General features: G+C 46.4%; 1 protein-coding gene across 9 annotated transcripts in view; it reads right to left on the minus strand.

Moving 5' to 3' along the window:
- LOC104361268 (aryl hydrocarbon receptor nuclear translocator) overlaps positions 1-19,512 on the minus strand; it is a 31,349-nt gene that overhangs the window by 6,819 nt on the left and 5,018 nt on the right. For 2 of the 9 annotated variants that reach the window (XM_032984445.2, XM_032984491.2), the window contains exons 1-14: positions 19,120-19,192; positions 11,711-11,822; positions 10,357-10,401; positions 9,115-9,159; positions 6,432-6,476; positions 3,770-3,983; positions 3,404-3,617; positions 3,255-3,320; positions 3,043-3,142; positions 2,556-2,621; positions 2,105-2,190; positions 1,598-1,674; positions 1,299-1,433; positions 759-833 (exon numbers count right to left, since the gene is read on the minus strand). In XM_032984445.2, the coding sequence (XP_032840336.2) occupies positions 759-833; positions 1,299-1,433; positions 1,598-1,674; positions 2,105-2,190; positions 2,556-2,621; positions 3,043-3,142; positions 3,255-3,320; positions 3,404-3,617; positions 3,770-3,983; positions 6,432-6,476; positions 9,115-9,159; positions 10,357-10,401; positions 11,711-11,822; positions 19,120-19,177 (1,338 nt within the window). In that variant the 5' untranslated portion in view covers positions 19,178-19,192. Of the gene's footprint in view, positions 1-758; positions 834-1,298; positions 1,434-1,597; positions 1,675-2,104; positions 2,191-2,555; positions 2,622-3,042; positions 3,143-3,254; positions 3,321-3,403; positions 3,618-3,769; positions 3,984-6,431; positions 6,477-9,114; positions 9,160-10,356; positions 10,402-11,710; positions 11,823-19,119; positions 19,193-19,512 lie in introns of those variants that run through there. The other 7 variants (XM_042784550.1, XM_032984464.2, XM_032984471.2 and 4 more) reach the window with 6 other exon arrangements.

The following is a 19,512-nucleotide window of genomic DNA, read 5'->3' on the forward strand; positions in this document are numbered from 1 at the left end:
AAGGCGTTGAAGAGCAACTTGCTTCTGAGCACAAGCCACCCCCCACTAAAACCCTGTGATGGCCCTTTGCCTCGAAGCCTACGAGACCATATCTTGGTCTTCCCCAACTAAATGGTACTGTTGCTACTCCCTTGCACCATCTTGATTCCTGAATGATATGGGAGGGGAATCTATCATCCCCTTTTTGGCTTCCACTTTTCCTATCTCTTTGCACTGGTGAGATGTATGAAAAAGCCTCCGGTAAATGAAGCACATGCTGTTGCTTCCGATTCCAACTATTTGCACAAATGGATATGAGCAGCTACTTTTTGGAGTCATGAAAGCACAGGGGCAGTCTTACCTGCCCTGCCACAAGTCCAACGCCCTCAGAAATAAGAGTAACGACAACAGGGCAAGCAAACCACATCCATTTCGAGTTCTGCAGCACTGGGCTGGGCCCTAGAGATGAACCAGTGTTTCAGCCACAGAAGCATGGCATTCAGGTAGGCACTTTGTAGCCACGTCTCTGGCCCTAAAAGCAGACTGGACTAGCAGCCAGAGGATGAATTCAAGAGTTAGACATCAGATGCTTCTGTTTTGTTTTGCACGTTTACAGTTACGTGACTATATCTGTAACTGTTTGCCATTGGGCAAAGGAGAAACATCTAAGGTTTATTTTCCTCTTGGTTTTCCAATTAGTTTCATTGCTTTGCAAGAACCAAGACAGATTCCAATCTGAACACCACGCTGCATGCAAAGTGGTAGCTAAAGTGTTTTACCTGCTGAAAGCTGTCCCGCAAAAGCTGTTGGTCTTCCGGGTGGCAGAAATCCACAATGTCCTTCCCCAGAAGTTCCTGATTTTAAAGGAATTGGGAGAGAGATCAAGTTAGTTCATCTGGCAGGCAGACTCCCTCTTTCAGGTCTGCCCCATTAATTCCACTTTGGACAGGTAGTTACTGCTCCCCCCCCCCCCCCCAATCACTGTTACACAAACCAAGTACAGGAACCAGCGTGCTGTGTTTTAAAAGAGAAGCACACCAGCCGTTGGCTAACGTTTGATCTCTGACTCAAATGGAGGCAAAAATGATCTTAATTGACATTCGACATAATCCAGAGCCGCCCACCCTTCAAATGATCAAAGTACTGAGAAAAGCACATGAAAAAGCAACAGGCAGAGAAGAAACACGTCTGGTTTAGGCCCTGGGCATCGTTTTATCAGATCTGTTAGACAAGCAGAGCCATGATGTCCAAGACAGGGAGGAGGGAAAAGCAAGTCCGCACAGCAGCTTTTTCTTAGAAAGCTCCTACCATTTGCTCACCTGTGGCTGGTAGCCAACCGTAGCCACACATCGGTGATCTATGAAGGTAAAAATGCCTTCGGTGTTGTGTCGGGAGATGAACTCTGTTGGCTGACAAACATTGTTCATGTCTGTGCAGTTGGGTGAGCTGGTGACCTGCGAGGCAAGACGGGCACAGCGTTACCGCATCCTGCGAGAGCTGCTTTCTGCTGCCCAGCCAGCCCTGCAGTTGGGCTTGTGGCAATCAGGGAGATGGAACAGTTTAACTCTGGGGACTTTTAGGACAAGGCAACGTTGAACCATCGACAGATGCTACCCACCTGGAGCCTGCCAATAGCCACGAGGCAAAACTTGCTGCCCTGGCCAGCGTCCGGGTCATCATCAGGCAGTGAAACACCTGAGAGGAGTGCCAAAAAATTCCAGCAAGATTAATACAGGAAAAACGGCGAATTTCAGAGGAAAAAAAGACATGCAGTTCTGATTTCAATATGTCTTTCCACCCTGTTTTGTAATTCAGTATCTTTTTTCATGAAGGAATTTGGTAAATTAAGTTGCTTCCCCCTGCCTTTTTTCACCAGAAAAGTTAAAGATCTCTAACTTTCAGCACCATATCAGACAGCGTAATATCAGCTGCATCCTCTACAGTATCTCTACTGCCCAGAGACACAGATCCAGCATCAGCAAAAATCAGTTCAATCTTAAAATAAGAACAAGTGATAGATACATTTGCAAAGCATTTGCCGGCACATTCGGGTCACAGGAAGGACAACTTTAGACCATATGCTCTTAAAACAAGCCACAACCGAACACTTCAGCGAAGTCATTACCTGCGGGGGGCCAGGCTTTTATGTAACCCGTGCAGTGCACCACAACGTAGTGAGGTTCGCCATCTTTTGCAGCACCTAAGCCATTCCTTGGGAGAGAGAAACAGTCTGATTCTTCTATATATTAAACTGGGGTGAGGGTGAGGCAAAGTTTCTACCTGTGTTTTAAAAAAAAGCTTCCACAGAACGTCTTTAGGGTAAAGAACAAATAAAGACTTAACATAAATCAAATCCAATATTGGAATAAAGAAAGATTCATCTTCCCCAGGATTATCTCCCTCAACACAGGGGTACTTTGATTCCTCTACCAGCAGAGGTATCTAAACCCCTCTGTGAGCTGTACTAGCCTACTCTACACACACTCACCACAGCGTGTCCTCACCACTGACAGAGCTGCAGCTCCTTCTGATCCTAGCAACGCAGCGTGCTTGCCCATAACTCTTGTATTGCTTACCTGCAGCGATTCCTCATAAAGCTGAGACGGTTTACAGAGACCGGATCCACCGAGCTGTTGCCACACCTGTACCAAAATCAGAAACACGACGAGAAAGGCTTCTGTCTTTCTTGGTCAACAGCAAAACAACCTGACAGTCTTTAATAAGAGGAGGCACTCTACAAATGGCGATGAAGCTTTGAATCTCCATCACATGAGCCAAAAGCCCTCGCTCTACAGACTTCAAGGGAGGTGACACACGGGGTCAAACCCAGCGTTACTTGAAACTGGATCTTCTACAACAGTCCGGAGAGCTATCTTAGCATAGGGCAAAGAAAATTCTCAAGAACTTGACTGTTGGTACAGCGTGGAAAGCTCAGCCATGTTGTATCATGTCTACCTCAGAACGAGCAAAAAAAAAAAAAACTGAAATAAAACCATGAAGGGGCCAGGGGGCAAGTTTGGCTTCAGGCTCAAATGAGATTTCCCCAAGGAATCTCTTCATTACCTCATTCGGCAGATGAAAGATCTCCGTGAGCCCATACACATCCTCATGGACTGCTGGCCTTCCTTCTTGACAGTGCCCGTCTTCAAATCTAGGATGCGACCTAGAGAAAGAAGCAAAACCAAGATGCTTGCTGCGATGTGAGTCCTTCCACCAACACAGGCACCAGGTAACATATTAGGAAACTAGCAGGACACAAGTGTCACCAATGGTACCTTTAGATGCATTCTCAGGGGGGGCTGCAGGATCCTTGTTAGAAAGGCACCAGGGTTTGGTTCCTTCTACAAAGGGAAGGTTTTAATCCAAGTCCTCTGCAGGCTTTCACACTGCCCGCCCCCGCCAGTCCCTCCCCAGGCTGCTTTACCTGTCAGTGCATTCTCTGATGTGGAGAGCTGCTCCCTCAGCTTGCCCACGTCATCTGGGTGCACCTGGTCATAGAGGGTGCTGCCAAACCACTCGGACTGGGGCTGGTTCAGGACAGGAGTCACCGAATCGGAGACATAGACCACCCTCCCGGTCTCACAGGACACGATGAACAGAAAGCCGTCGGCTGCCTCTAGGATCAGGTGTTTGAGTTCCTGCATTCCGACAGACACACACACACTCTTAACTCCGGAGCCAAGCAGGCGACACCCTCTAAACCCACCCTGGGCGCCCATCTCCCTCCGCCCACAACTCCATTCCCCTCTCTGATTGCAGTATTTCCCACAAAGCAGCATCAAGCCAAGACCTGGTCGGTGAGAAAGGAGGGTTTGTAGGTGCCGTCAGTGGAGGTATTGCCTGTGCCACGCAGGGACTTCATGTGAGAGACAGCCATGCGCAAGATGGTGAGCTTGTCCGGTTTGCGGGCCAGGGCACTGCAGGTGGGCACCATGTCGGACAGCTCCGTGATGTAGGCAGTCATCTTGTTCCTTCGCCTACGTTCAATCTCGCTGTGATTTTCCCTGCAAAAGGCCAGGCAGGAGAGGAGGAAGACGAAGTCACCAACGGGCCGGAAGCCTCAGCCAGTTCCCCATGTCAACACTTCCACAAGGCCAGAGTGCAAAACACAGAGATGCATCGGGGTCGTTAGAAGGACTACAAGCGCCTCACATGCTGGGCGTGCACAAAGGAACACAGGAACAAGTGCAAGGAGGAGAGTCTACAGCTGGACCTCTGCTGCGGACAAGTGCCTTGCTTCCCCGGTCCCTGGCGAAGGCAATGAGCTGGGCTGGGCTATTTTAGCAGAGAAAGAAGCTTCCCCATCAATTCCACAACACTGCAGCAAGCCAGAGGATTTCTTCCTTTACCATGGCCTCTGCTCTCAAAGTGGGGTTCACCTCGCTTTACTGAGGAAATTTGCTTTTTAACAGCACTGGTGCAGACAGGCTAGGACGACTCATCCCACCCACTGCTTGTCTGAGGATGACTCAAATCCCCTCTGCCATCACCCTTCAGACACCCACCCGTCTCCCACATCCGTACAAGGAGGCCAGGGCTGCAGCTACAACATGGGCACCTACGTTACAACAGATGAGCCTCACGCTGCAGTGCCTTTGTGAAGATACTTCTCAGTCACACTGAGAGCCTTTTGCAATATCATGGCAGGAGGGAGAGCTTTAGAGGAGATATACAAGGCCCAGGCAGACGGACCATCTACCGGGCACGCACCCGGGTGGCGCGACGGACCTGTAAAGGGGCACCACAACGAATGCTGCCCACTTACAGTCCTTAAAGAGGTTCTTCACGTGCCTTTTGAAAGCCTGTTCACAGGGCACAGTCCCCACCAACCCCCCCAGAGTTCAGAACATAATTTGTTTAGACTTGGTTCTTTTTATCCAGCGTATGTAGTCTAACTAGGTCACTAAGGTGGGTTTTTCAAAACAGAACTTAAAAGCCAGGTTTCCTATACAGAAAGATGGATCAGATGCAAGGAAGCACATGGTGGGAAATGAAATGAGATGAAAGTGTTGGAAGGTGCACAGACAGGCAAGTGAATTAAAGAGGATAAATACAAGAATGGGGCATTTATCACTACCAGGTGTATGCAATCATTCAACGACCTTGCTCCTTGCTGCAAGAAACTGATCTTCAGAAAAAGAAGTGCTCCAATTATCACACTCACCTGCAATTCAGTTTCTCCAAACTCACATGCTCAAGTGTGAAAGTGAAGCTACCTTCACTACAAAGGCTACTGGGAAGCCACCAGACATTTTACTTGCCCCGCTGCCAAATATTCTTCACTACTGGCTCTCGCATGACAGCAAGGACTGACTACTGGGGACAGAGGAAAGGGCCACTACTTCACTGGAAGAGAAATCCCTGAAAAGCACTGCTCTTTGCTGTATTCACAGACCCTACCTCTAGGGCTTCCTTATCGCCTCAAATATTTAAGCTATGCAATACTGCAGTTAGGAAAGGCTGTGTTCGGGGCTTATTTTCTGTTTTAAAACCAGCCAGCAGGCAATAAACTGACCAGAACCGTGGCATTCTCAGCACCCAATACAGTCTTTTTTAGTCCTGTGCATTGTTTGAGAGCAAGTCCAAAGAAGTTACAGGGTACATTTGCAAGATGGCAAGCCACAAAACAAGCCGTTCCTCATGAATTACCAACCCTCAGCTCTGCAGCAGTAACGAGCTGTGGGTGACAGCAGAAACCTTGATGATGATTTAAACAGTTTTTATTTTGCAGCTGAGAATAGGGACGGGTACATTCAGAGTTGGTGTTTTTCCGCTGCAGAAATGCAGTCCTGACAGCGCAGCATCTCAACCAGCTGCAGCTGTACACACACACACACACTCTCGGGGTACATGTCTGGATTAATGGTACAGCATTCAAGAGGACTGCTTCGGTCATTTTAGCCCCAGCCTGTCATTAATTACAAACAGGAACTTAGGGAAAAAAAAAAAAAAATCTTGTTTTCAGTAAGCTTAAATCACTGTAATGGATAGGATTCCACATTTCCTGGAAGGTTTTATGGGGTAGAAAAAAACTGAACTAGTATAGTTTTTAATTTCTGGCTTGATAGTACAACAGCATTTCTGTGACAAAACCTTTCCAAGGTGAGAACAGGCCATTTGGCACCTTGATCCAGCACAAGAGAAACTGTATTTAGCACAGGTTACCAAAGCTACAGTACTCGGTGAAAGCAACGGCCCAACCACACTCTGCCCTGCAGCCTTTGGCAAATAAATCCTTTTGTGTATTCCCCAAAGATGTTCCTGCAAGGGGACTAAATGCCTTTTCCCTCCTAATTCCAATTGCACAGCGATTTCCAGAAGTCTGTTCACTTTCAAGTCCTCTACTGCAGCAGATGAGGGAAGGAGGGGGAAAAAAGAGAAGTGATGCCTAGAGAAACATTAAGGAAAGGAAATACTCTGCTTGTCCATGCTTGAAATCTCCATTCTCCTACCTGGCAAGTCTCTCCTTATCCGCTGAACTCTGTTCATCATCAGACCTAAAAATAAAATCAGCGATCTAAGCTAAAATGGAAAAAGTTTAAAGAAATGAAAAATGGGAAGATGTACTAGGAAACCCAGCCTACAGACACGTCTGTTTTGCAGAGAAGCAATTCCACAAAACAAAGCAGTCGTTAGTTTGCAACATTACACATTAAACGGGTGCCTCTGCCTACATTGTTTTGAATTTTTCAGACGCTTATCAAGAGTGTAAAATAGGCAAGGGGTAGCTCTGTTTTACATATAATCGAGGTGCAGATTATTCTGCACAAGATTAGAAGGTTAATGGCAGAACTGGGAATTAGGGTCCCAGTCACATCAAACTACTCTTTCTTTAAAGAAAAAAAAATAGCCTCTTCAAAAGTATTAACAAATCAGAATAGCAGATTAAAAACCCCAAATCCACAAACAGTGTAAGATTCACAGCTAACAACACATACTTTTGTAATGCTGCTACATAAACACCATTCAGGACAACACAGTCGAGATGGCTACAGGACAAAGAGCACACAGAGGTGTTATGCGTGTGATCTACAAAAAGGCACACAGACATCCCCACCAACCTGCAGGAACACTCAGTTTCCAGAGAAGAGGAATCTGCAAACCTTGTTTTACAGAGGCTGAATAAATCTTCCTCCTTGAGGTTTGGCTGCCTTGGGAAACAAATAATCCCCCAAAGCTACCACCAGGAAAGGAGAAGGTACCACATGGGCCCATGTAAGCCCTCAAAGGCTGAGCATCTAAAACATACACGGTGGGTTTATGGAGTACAGGAGTTGTTTTTAGCATTAGCCAGCTGTGGTACCCTTCTACTTCAAAGAGGTTTTAGTACAGTGCTTCAAAAACCCCAGTAGTCATGCTCACTTCCATGCTCTGTTTTGCCTCTCATCATCTGAGGGAAGACTGCACTGGAAAACGAGGGCTGCCGGAGCCGCGAGGGGCGTGATCTGAGCAGTCCTGGGCAACAGATGCGAGAGCTACGGGCAGGCCACGGGGCACAGACACAGAGGGGAGCTGTGCCACGCGGCTCTTACAGCCACTTTTCGGGGTGACTTTGTCACTGCTCTTCACCTCCTGCCACTGTACTTGCAGCCTGAGCCAGCAGTGGCAAGCGATAATCTCTGCATTAAAGCGCAGCGGTACTGCCAGTGCCCCACCAGAGACGGAGGCTCCGGCCTTCGCAACTCGGAAGAGACATTCGGCGGTTTTGTTTCTCTGTCCGTGCCCTCCTCACCTACCACGTGTTATCAGCCAGCGTGATCAAAGGCCACACCACAGCAGGGTCACAGGGAGCCAAGACCCTGCTCCAGCTATGGCACTGCACAGTAAGGGAAAAGAATTTTTAACTTCTAAGGGCCACAAACCTGGTCAGCACTGCAGTGCTTCCCTACAGCATGTGCTTTTCTGGTATTTTGCATCAGCTTAGCACCTAAATCTACTATTAGGGTCTGCTACACCTTAAGTTCCCAGAGCTCATGACTTGCCCTAGGGAGTTAATCCACGTGGGCAAATTTCTAATTTGCTTGACTTCAGAACAAGTCAAACCACTTAAAAAGCTGGAGAACCTCAGCTTCAAAGTCTCTGCTAGCCCTTCGGCAGATAACAGTGTGACGGTGACCCAAAATTTTGGCTTTGCAATTTTTTTTGCCTCTCTGCATTGAGACTCTGACACAGGTCTAAAGCTCTGGTGGAAACATTACAGAATGGACATTTTGCAAAGCGTTTCCAGACCGCTCGTTTCAGCGCGTGACCTCAGTGAAAGCACAGGGAAAGGGCCCTGCACCCAGCACTGTCCCTGGCTCAGTCTGCAACACGATCTGCCCTGCTGACCCTCGGGCTCCTTGACACAACATGCCAGGCTGTCCTTTCCCCAATGTCCTCAATCACTTGAATTTTTACTCCAATTTCAGGAATTTCTGAAGTCAGGCCCCTCCTTAAGACAAGCCTCTAAGCATAGTGTCTTGGCCATTATTCTGTATTTGCTTATTTTATCTCTTAGCAAGTCAGGGCAGGATGTGCCTTTGCACTGAGGGGACACCCTAGAACCTACAGCACTCAGAATATACGCAGAAGAACCTCAAAAAACATTTTTGAGGCAATGTTTGGCAAAAACGTTTCACATCGACACAAAATAAAACCATGAGCTGTAAAAATACCATGAGGTCAGTCCCAGTACTAGATGGTACAGAGCTACTTTCAGACACCAACAAGTAAAGTATTTCCTATAATGTTACTGTACACTCTGTTCTCTAGGAAATCCCCCGTTTATCAAGAAAGCTTCTGCCTAACTCCCTCACAAAACACACAAACCACGACACTTGCCAGGAAACCCTGTTCAAGTAAAACTTGAACTCAACATGAAACTTGTATCTCTGCAAGTTTCTTGTGCAGGAGAAAAGAATGAGAGCCCAAGGCAACAGCTGAAAGAAATGTTGAAAGAGAGGAACATAATTTCATCACATTCATAACAAACTGGTCCATGAAACATCAAGGAAAATGTCTGGATCCTTTGGTGCACCTTCCTTCAAAGAGAGAAAATCTAACCGCTAGTTAGAAGGGTGCTGCTGCAGGATCTCTCTTCCACTAAGGTGGTTTGGCATTAAAAGCTTCAAAAACTGCATCACAGCAGATTCTTACCTGGCAAATCTCTCTTTATCATTTGGCATCGGATCATCATCGCATCTAGGAGAAGGGGGAGAAGATGAAGAGTTCTTAAAGCATTTACACTTATTTCTTTCCCAAAGACACCGAGAGAAGAACTAGGTTTAGTAAATCATGCAAAAAAGGTCTGGTGTTAAAAAGGTAAACTCTGCTGTGTGCAGGTAATCCAGAGCCATACTCTTCATTTGTCTGGTTAAAAGAGTGCAGTTTAATGATATTTACCACCTTGGAGACGTTTTCCACATCACATTCATATCAAGGACAGTGGTACCACACTCAGTAATTTAAGCACAATCACACACAAAGGAATAGGTTAAATTACACTGTGAAGATACAATGAGCCCAAATCAAGACCCTCATCCAAAGGATCTCAGTAGGCAAATCAGGCTCATTATCATCTCGCAGCCATTCCAGAGTCATCTTTAAAAGACTGTAACGTATGGACTTCCAGCATCGTTAGATTTGAACAGTCCTAAACCATGGAGCAAGACTACAAATAAGTGACATGAACTATTCCAACTCTTCTGCGTTCCATATGGATCATGAGAGGAGATACTTGCAGCCTTGCCAACTCCTTGGGAGTAAGGATGTCTCTGTAATTGAAGCATCCTTACAACAGATGAGAATTAAGGAACACGTGTCTGAGGCACTAACAAAAGCTCAGCATCTCACTGCTGTGTCGATAAGCTATTTGGCAGAAGATTTTTCTCTACAATCAGCAGAGGCTTGGCCAGCAGCAGTGCTCCCGTAATGCTGCGCTGGAACAACCGACGGACTGATGGAAGCATTCATGGAAACTATTTAATCTTTTGAGATGCTGGTATCGAACACAGTGACATCATCACGGAGTTCTGCAACACCGCCCCAACCCAGGGCTGGCGAGGCTCACTTCAGCTGACCTCGCCTCGCTACGGGGCCTACCAGGGAGGCTCCAGATGGAGATGGCATCCAAAGGAGTAACGGGATCCCCTCCCAGCCACAGTCCCTTCTCCAGACTCACAGACCCCATGTGCGCAGCAGCTTTGCTTTGGCATCAGCTGCAAAGATGGAGGAATACTGCTGACAGGAGAAAGGGGGGAGTGTGAGGAAGTGGGGCACCACCTCCTTCAGACCCCGCTTCCCTCTGCACTGTCACAGAGGAAAAGCCACAAGAGGGGGAACGCAGAGACACACCTAGACCACACAACAGAAATTTGTGGGCGCAATGTTCTCCCTCACCTGAGGAATTTACTGTTCCCTTCTCCATCATCATCAAAATCAAGCCTGAAAAACAGAAGCAAGAAGATAATTATTAACCAAGTGGTTTCTCCTTTACAGGTTGCTTCTCCACCTGTGCCTACAGGGAGGCAGATGATTCCTGAAAGCAAAATTTCAAGTAAGCCGAGGGGCTGATGTGAAACAACTTACAAAGTTTACAAGGAGGTTTCCTTTACACGTCTATCAGAAACAGGACAAGGAATCAGTTCAAAAGACAGAAAGCCCACTTGGAACACCCACTGCACCGCAACCTCCTGCGCCAAAAGCTCTGGATCTCGCAGCAGCAATCTGGAGCCCAGCAGGCTGCCATAACTGCTCCTCACTGCTCAAGGGACTGATCATCAGTCTAAAAACAGAGCACTCCCAACTCAAAAGCTTGGATTGGTTGCATTTAAAAAAGAAAAAAGAGGGCAAAATACTTCAAGAGTTAAAGTTCAGTCTGGTGACCTGTGTGGTTAAGTGTCCTTGGTTCAACAGCAGACAGCATCACTGTGTTTGCTGTAACAGGGTCAAAAAAACACTTCTAACAAGTGTATGTGGGAGGACAGAGGAAAGGCTTTTCACTGCATTTCCTTTCAGGATGGAAAACTGGCGTGTAGATGCAGCACAGCAGCGTGTGTGTTTGTAAATGAAGTGTGAGGAACAAGTAGCAGACAGCGTGGGAGGAGTTGCAGGGGAGTGGGAGCATCAGCAAATGGAAGTGAAGGAAAGTTTGAGTGACTAGGGGGTGGGGGACAGGGAGAGATTTTAATTACCTTGAAAATTAAGAGGAAATTTCTTGTGCCAGGAATTTAAGAGCAGCCACTCAATATCCTTTTAATTTGCAAAGGCATTCTTAGCAAACAAAAAGCCTACCACAAGCACAGTGTGGCTTCCCCCCACCCTCTCCCAGAGAGGGCAGAGTTGCAAAGGTTCCAGTCAGGCCCCAACATTCACATTCTCTGTCCCTCTGTCTCTCTCACAGCAACTGTCTTGTCTTGCTGCTTCAGTGGCCCGGGTTTCACTCTCAATCCTTGGTGAACAACCCTGTCCTGTGAGGTGCAGCTTAACTTTCCAATCCCCTCTTTCTATATGGATCACAGAACCTGGCTTTAATGGGTATAATTGGCATAAAGCATACCACTGCAAAGTAAAGGGACCGGATACCACACACCTGAGGGAACCAGGGAACTTCTTTGCTTAGAAGTAGACAAGTTTCCTCATCACAAGGCTGACCGCTCTTTCAAGAGAACCATGCTTCCTCAAAAACACACTTCACACACACACACCTTCCCCAAAAACGTAAAAACCGCAGGCACACAGAGCACCCACTCACCCAGGACGCCTCTTGCTGGGTCTCTGAACAATGGCTCCTCCAGCTTGTGCACCCGGTCCAGGGTTCCCAGAGCCGACGGCTGCACCCAGCGAGGAAACATCTGATGCCATTTCTAAACAAGACAGTAGAAGAAACCAGTATTACGTTAAATTTCCCTCTATTTCAGAGGGTGGAGTATTCTCCACATATAGCTCCCATTAAAAGCAACTGCATTTCAGCATCTGTGGAAAGATTTTGTGCAATGTGTGCTTCTAGTCCTTTCATCTACCGCCTCTCCAGAGCCTGCACTAAGGGCTCATTTCAAGCTTTGAGCACATGCTGTTTTCATAAGCTCAAAAGCTTAGATCACTAAACTAAAAGATGTGGTCTCCTTTTTAGACAGAGGAGGAGCCTGATGTGATCGTGGGTAGGGGCTGAACCCATTCTCATATGCTAGCTGCAGGAATACGCAGAAAGGGAGGAGAAGAGTTGCAAGTTCGCCTAACAATGTTAATGCTGCCTCTTGGAAAGGGCTGATTTCCCGATCTAAGAGACAAAGAATTAACCAAGACACTTGTAAGGCACCTTGCAAACCATGATCTTTCAGACAGTCATTTTGATTCCTCGGTGGTATCAACCTGTGAGCACCACACACATGATTACCAATCTCTGCCTACGCTCTCCTGCAACTGGCCACACACCCCGAGCAGAAAAATGTCATTTTGGGGAAGAACTGATACTACCTCCATTAGGCACGATGGCAGGCTTGCTTAGAGAAAAAGGCCTTGTGTTTTACATGTAAAAAAACTTGCATAAGCAGTAGGAAACCTTATCAATGCTTTCTAAGCAATGAAACAGGCAGGTAATGCCCTCAAGAAGTGTGGAACTGGTAAGCCTTCAGAGACCAGGCCACACAATATTGCAGTACTGCTTCCACCAGAGGTTCCACGTAGATACAACATTTGGGAAAATAAAAAGTCTACTTCAAAATGTGAAAAATAAGCCCTTTACGATGTACGGGAAAGAAAGAAACATCTAATTGGAGAACTTGAGTGCGCTGCCCACAAGTTGGATGGCAGGCCCAAGCCTGTTACACATTACGGGTTTTTTCCACAATGAAAGCGAAGGGCCTCAGCTCCCCCCGCTGCCACGCACACACGGAACCACTTCCCCGGCTGGGTGGGCAGGCTGAGCTCCCAACCCCTGACCCCTCCAGGCACTGCAAATGCCCCCTTCTCCCCCCCAAACACTCCACCAGCAGCTCCCAGCTCCTACCAACACGCCCTGGGATTTCTCGTTCCCTGCAAACCAAGAGACTATGTGTGCAAGCAGCGTTTGACAGCAGACACTGAGCCTCACTTCGATCCTCAAGCAGGGCTTTCGCCTAATCCCGGTTGTTCAGGAGCACACAGAACAGGCTCTGTCGGCGTTCAAAGCTTGTTCAGCACGGCTTAAACTGAAGCCATGTCATAACACCGCCACGAGAGCTGCGTTCAACCTTCTCCTACATTAGCACAGTCTGATCTGCACCAGAACCAGAGCTTTTAAACAAGTTATAGAGCATTTTTTCGTGCTTCTGAAATAAGTCAGCTCTGTACTCGTTTTAATGGTTGTGGGTTTTTAAGTTTTCTGCTAACCAACTGCTAGACTGCAACCAAAACAGTCGCTCCAATCAGAGAATTTCCACCCACAGCCTTTGCAAACTGAGCCGCACGGAGCGCCTCAAAGACAGACAAACCACTTCTGTGTTATCAAAGTGGAGGGGACCAAAAACCCGACACACAAAAAAAAAAATGTTGCTGGTGTTCCCAGACACACAGGGCTGCTTATGCATGAAATGCTGCCGGAGCTGGTGGGACAAAGAAAAGAACTGAAGTCAGGTTTAACAAATATGGCAACAAATCGGGGCTTAAACTGCGAGGCTGTCAAGTCTCAGCTTAGCCAAACCCACGGGGATATCGCTCGACAAGGAAAGGAGAGCTATGCCATAGCAGGCTTCTGTGCAACAGTGCCCGTTGTTGCTTCTCACCTCATCAAACACAAAACACAGCCTTTTGTATTCCCTGCATCAGGAAAGGAAAAAAAAAAAAAAAAACACAACTATTTTCAACATCATAGATACATCTGGGTTTAGCAGGTATTTTTACAGTTCCTGAAGTCAGATTTCAGTCCAAGAGCAGTTTAATCTAAGCAGAGTCAGACAGGGGCTCGCCTGCAGCTAAAAGCGGAGCAGCGCGACAGCCCAAGCACCTCTGCGGTGTGGCTGGACCGCAGCAGCTGGCTCGCAGTAACAGCTCCGGCTCTCAGAAAAACATGTTCCAAAACTTCTGGTATTTCTTAAAAAAAAAAAAAAAAAAAGTCTTTTACCGCAGTAATATTGCTAGCTTATATTACTGCTTGACTTGTTTTCCTCCAAGCAGCTGGCATTGCTGAAGAAGTTTTTCCTTGCCAGTCCATGGTAGTTCCCAGGGGTAACTAAAATATGGAATAAGCATCCAGCTCAATGCTTGGCAGCTGAAGGGGCCAACAGTCAGTCCCAAACAACAGCATAGGCGAGCACACCCAATTTCAACACTTACTACAGCAACAAAACACGAGCACTTCTCTGAAGTTTCAAGAAAAAAAAAAAACAGAACAAAGAATCAGGTATGAAAATAAAGATTTTTAAAAGACAGATGATTACTTGAGGTTAGTGGTTTTCTATATGTGAATACATATGGTCTCTGCTGGGAAATCAGTCACTACATGATAAAGTCAAGTCAGCTGATGTGATGTACTTAAAATAAATGGAGGTTGGCCTTCCTCATACTCCATCCTCCACACTGGAGCCACAGACCTTCCCCATCTCCTCTCCTCTTGATTTCGGATCACTCTGACACCTCTGTGCCCCTTCCCTTATTTCTAGGTGAAGTCCCAAGGCGCACCAAGGGCTGATATCAAAGGTCTTTGTTTGGCGGAACATGGCCCCGAGTGCAAGTAAACCAGGTCAGAAGGTTTATTCCTTTTCCCAAGGAGCCTCTGGCTTTTCAACATATGTATTTAAACACCATGGTGTGAACAGACATAAAGTTTCTGGAGCACAGCAGATAATCATTTTATTAAGGAGAGAGGAATTTCCGCTTTCGGGCAGGGGAAGGAAGTGACACTGTGCTGTTCCTCTGCAAATCAACTTTTAAATAGGGTTGAGGGGGAGGGAGGGCTTCTTTGTTTGTTTTTAAAGGCCTCATCTGAGCCTTTGCTCTTTCCAAGGAGCCTACTGCAGGGACTAGCATCTCCCAGCAGCACCACATGGTGAAACAACTTTACCTCGTGCTTCAGCTTCCTACTCAGAAACATTTCCATCTCGTGGTACAACATGCCCTTTCACAAGCGGAAGAAAACAAGTATCTTGAGAGTTGGTAAGGTAAACTGGTGATATTTTGTTCTGCGGGCTGAAGGAGAGCATTTAAATTGTTACAGTACTGTTTCACATGACCCACTGGCCTCTTTACCACATCCTCACCCCCAAAATAGGGAGAACATGAGGGAGGCGCGTGGGGTGGGAAGAGGTCTAGCTTTTTCACCCGTCAGAATTTCTAGGACACTCACACAAACACAAAACGTCCTTTCAAAACCCCCGTTTTCCCCCCAATCCAAACGTGGGCCATATAGCAATATCACACCGAGGTCATTGTGGAACTGATGGAACCCAACCTATCAATGCAAGCTCCAAAGGCTTCGTACACGACAGCCTGGGGGTGGCGAGGGCGTCTCAAGCGCACACGTGCTCGGTAAATCCCCTGGCCCAGATGCCCATTGTGAGAAAAGCGCTCACTTCCCAGCAATCCCACCACAGCTGCACTTGAAAGCACCAAGTGCAAAAGGCAAGATAGGAGTAGCCAGAGGCAACCTGAGCCAAAGACCCAGCTCATGGAGTCAAACAATTCTCAGAAAGCCTGGTACCTGATAATCTATGAAACACCGGTTTCACAACTTAAAACTACGGTCACTGGAAAAGCTGCTGATCAGCTGCTCAAAGCAGTGACTAGCAGTTCCCAGGTATCAGGATGCTTAGCTCTGACTCAACATATTGATACCCAAAAGTGGCGAGAACAACATGCTACTCCACAATAACAAGAGGCAATGAATACACTCCTTTGAAACAATCAGTGCCGAGAGCAACAGGACAAATGTTCATTTTCATTCTGAAAGTGGTTTCTTCAAAAATCAGATGTACCACCAACAGTCCCAGTCAATCTTCCTCAGAGGGCAGGGTGGGTTTTGTAGAGTCACTGCTACAACAGGCAGTATCTGTGTCAGGTCTCTGTCCCAGCCCTGCCCAGAATCAATCCCTGCTTACCTTTAACATGTGTTGAATCTAATTAAGGCCAGAAGAGAAAAGCAGAGGCAGTGCAGAGAAATTACAGATCCTCATTTGTAACTGAATGTAAATCTGCAAGCACAACCACAATTCAGCCAACAGCTCGACCCAGAATAGAATAGGCTGGAAGATTGCTAAGGGATTGTCAACTCGAGAGCCAGGCTTCCAGCCCAGCTCTCCTGGGAAGGGCTCTGTTGCAAGTACTGGCATCTCAACAGTGAAAAAGCTTCAGAAATAAAGTCACCGAAAATATTCAAAACAGTGATTTATGAGATGGGCCTGCCATAGCTCTTAAATGTATTTTTATTGTACAAAGCACAGCAAAAATGGTGGCTCCTGTTGCAGAGCGTTTTAGCACATGGTTGTTCACCAGGCTCAGTATCAGCCCGCACATTTTAGCGCAGCAAGATTCAGTTTAAACTTAACCATTATGAGCTCCTCAAAAAGCCAAGGAAGTTTAGAGCAGGTCTGTGAGCAGATAACAGCTGCTGAGATAAACCAGCGTCCTACCTTAACAAACACTTGCATTTCACTCCCAACTATAAGACTTCGGTCTGAATGGCTTTGTATTTACAAAGTGTCTCGATTACGCTAAAAAGAATTATTTTTTAAATAGGTGGGGATTTTTTTAGGTTGTCTGAACTTCCCATGCAACGCCAGCTCAGCGCTTTCATTCCCTTGGGAACCTTCTTCAAGAAACATTACAGAAATTAACTGAAAAAAAACATAGAAAAGAATGCATCTTCCATTCTCCAGTGTTTGAAATCACGCATTCATAAAAGTAAATGTTTGAAGGGAAGCTGATCAATCATATACTCACCCAGCCAGCAGTAAAAGTGTCCTAATAATCCAAGTTAATATTAAAACCTGTAAAGTAATAGAAGGCAAACCACTTCTCTTTTTTTGAATCCCTTCTCATATTTCCTCCCAGTTAGTGGATGCTATTCACTTTTCACTCCTAACCAGGAGATTTTAACAAATAAAACTTGCTTAAATTGGCACAACTGAAAGCTTTCAATCTAGCATTCTTCCTAATTTAAGCCTTTTCACTTAAGTAATACCAGTGAACTGTGAGGTGGCTCACCTCACCCTCAGAAGGATGAGGGAACAGAACGATTTTGCAGGTTTATTTTTCAGTAAGTTTATATGAAAACAGAGAAGTGCTTTATCCACCTCTCACAGGTTTCTGAGGCGACCTGCTTTGCCTGTGTAACATTTTGGGGAAGGACAGAAGGCCCAGGAGGGCACAACACTGAACACAAGCTGCAGTTTGAACACTTAAGAAGTTCCAACTTATTTTTCCAGTAAGTTTGAACATACATATAAATGCCAACTTATTTTTGTGGTCAGTTTTCCCATCTTCTGCCATGGCCTCCTGAAGCTGGGAGGACATTCAGCGTATCTGGGGGTATTGTTCAGTATTCGATGGAGCCCTGCATTCTGTTTTGCAACATCAAGGAAAAAAGGACCCAGCTTCTAAAGAAGAATTTTCACAAGTAATGTATTAAACTAATAATCTCCACGCCTATAATGCTTATGTAGGCTGTATTTTGCCCCCTCTGTTTAAAAGGGCTGAGCTAATATCGGTCAGTCAGTCTGCCCGTAGTTAGAAATATCAAACACAGATGCTGAAAGTTCTTTCTCTTTTCCTTGAGAATTTGTTCAGAACTTTCCTATTATGCACAATATCATGCAACTCTGAAGACTACGCTTACATAAACACTCTGAAATACACTGACAATTTAAAGCCATGGATATCTTCCTTTCTCACTCACTGGATTCTTATAGAGCTGGCTCATAACATACATTTTCCATTCCCACCCCAAGCAACAGCATTTTTTTTTGCTTTACATTTAGCCACGCATTCTTTGTTCACCAAACTGCAAAACCTTGATGTAGCACTATGCTGGCAGGAGAAGTAGTGAACTTCCTGATCAAGCCCACAACACTACCAATACACATGACTAAGATTTTACTACTTGGAATAATCTCCCTGTTTCATGGGATAGTACTGTGAGCCAAAAGCCTGTTTTGCTACAGAACAAGATCACAACTTCGACAGTTTCCATTTTAGATACATTTTGGCTGAATCCGGAGTTTTTGGTTTCTCTAACACGCCATCTCTAACTTCTGATTGCTGAAGAATTTCAGATCATTATGCAAAACCACAACCACGTATTTCCAGACACCAGTTCTACACCCTCGCCTCAGAATCACCACAGACAAATAACCCAACATGTTTTCTCAATATTTAAAGCCACAAAAGCTTCCTATATCGTAAGAATGAAAAAAAAAAATCTTTTAGAAGTTACATTGAATAGTCCTTGATAAACCTGAACATGTCACATGACCCAAGACCTTGCCAGCCTCAAGCCACAAGCAAGAATAGTCAGAAACCACAAGCCAAAAAAAAAAAAAAAAGACCAACCCCAAGAAAACACATAAGCTCAATTTCTGATCTCAGTCACCATGTTTTAAATCCATTACAACTTCAGACATTGGATTATTCTAGATACATACTAATTTCAGAGTAATTTAGCCAGAAATCTGATTAAACCCAAAAGATTAGATTTTATTTGGCAAGCATCAGCTATCACCAACTTCCAGCTTCCTCCAAAGAGAGAGTCACCCATCGGTTATCGACCTGAGAGAGCAAAAGTTGAAAGAATATTTTGCTCTCAGCCGACAGGCACTCACACCCTTGGTTATACACCAGCTATTCAGCTCAGCAGTTTAAAAAGAGATGGAGGGGACGTTTGTAAAAATCCTTTTCGAAACAGTACAGTGTCTGTTGCTAATTAAGAAAACCTCAATGAAGCACACAGCAAAAAAAGGGTCTAAAACCAACATAAACAGTTAAGGACAATAAACGCAAGCGAGCCCCTCTAGTGCTTGCTTCCCTCCTGGGAGGCCGATGATGGAAACCAGACCTCAGCGCCAGGTACAAGCGCACAGGCATGTGCGGGGCCCACGCCAACCGTTGAATCTCAGGGAGCAGAGACGAGCACGAACGCCTTCCTCCCCTACACGGCAAGCTCGCACACCATTTCCTTCTCCACCTCCAGCTTACCTGCTTTCCAAGACAGCCTGCCACTCAATGAAGCGCCTCCTTTAAAAGTTTCTGCCATCTGACCACCACGCTGGTTCTGCAAACCCCTCCCAGGGCACCCCAAGCTGGCTCCCTCAGCACCCCTTTCCCCACACCGCCTCCCTCACTACCTCTCACGGGTGTCCCCCACCCACAGGCCCCTCCTGACCCAGCCCCAAACCCTCCAACCCCCAGATAACTCCCCCCGAAGCTCCTCCTCCGATCCAACCCCCTTAACCCAGCTCCTCGAAAGCCTCCGGCCCCGGCTGACACCCCCGACCCGCCTCAAAACTCCGACAGCTCACCCCGACCCTCCTCCGCGAGCCCTTCAGCCCCCCCCGGCCGGCCCTCCGACCCAGCCTCCCTCAGCAGCCC

The sequence above is a fragment of the Tyto alba genome, unplaced genomic scaffold (genome assembly GCF_018691265.1).
Source record: "Tyto alba isolate M040663 unplaced genomic scaffold, T.alba_DEE_v4.0 Super-Scaffold_8, whole genome shotgun sequence".
Lineage (NCBI taxonomy): Eukaryota > Metazoa > Chordata > Aves > Strigiformes > Tytonidae > Tyto > Tyto alba.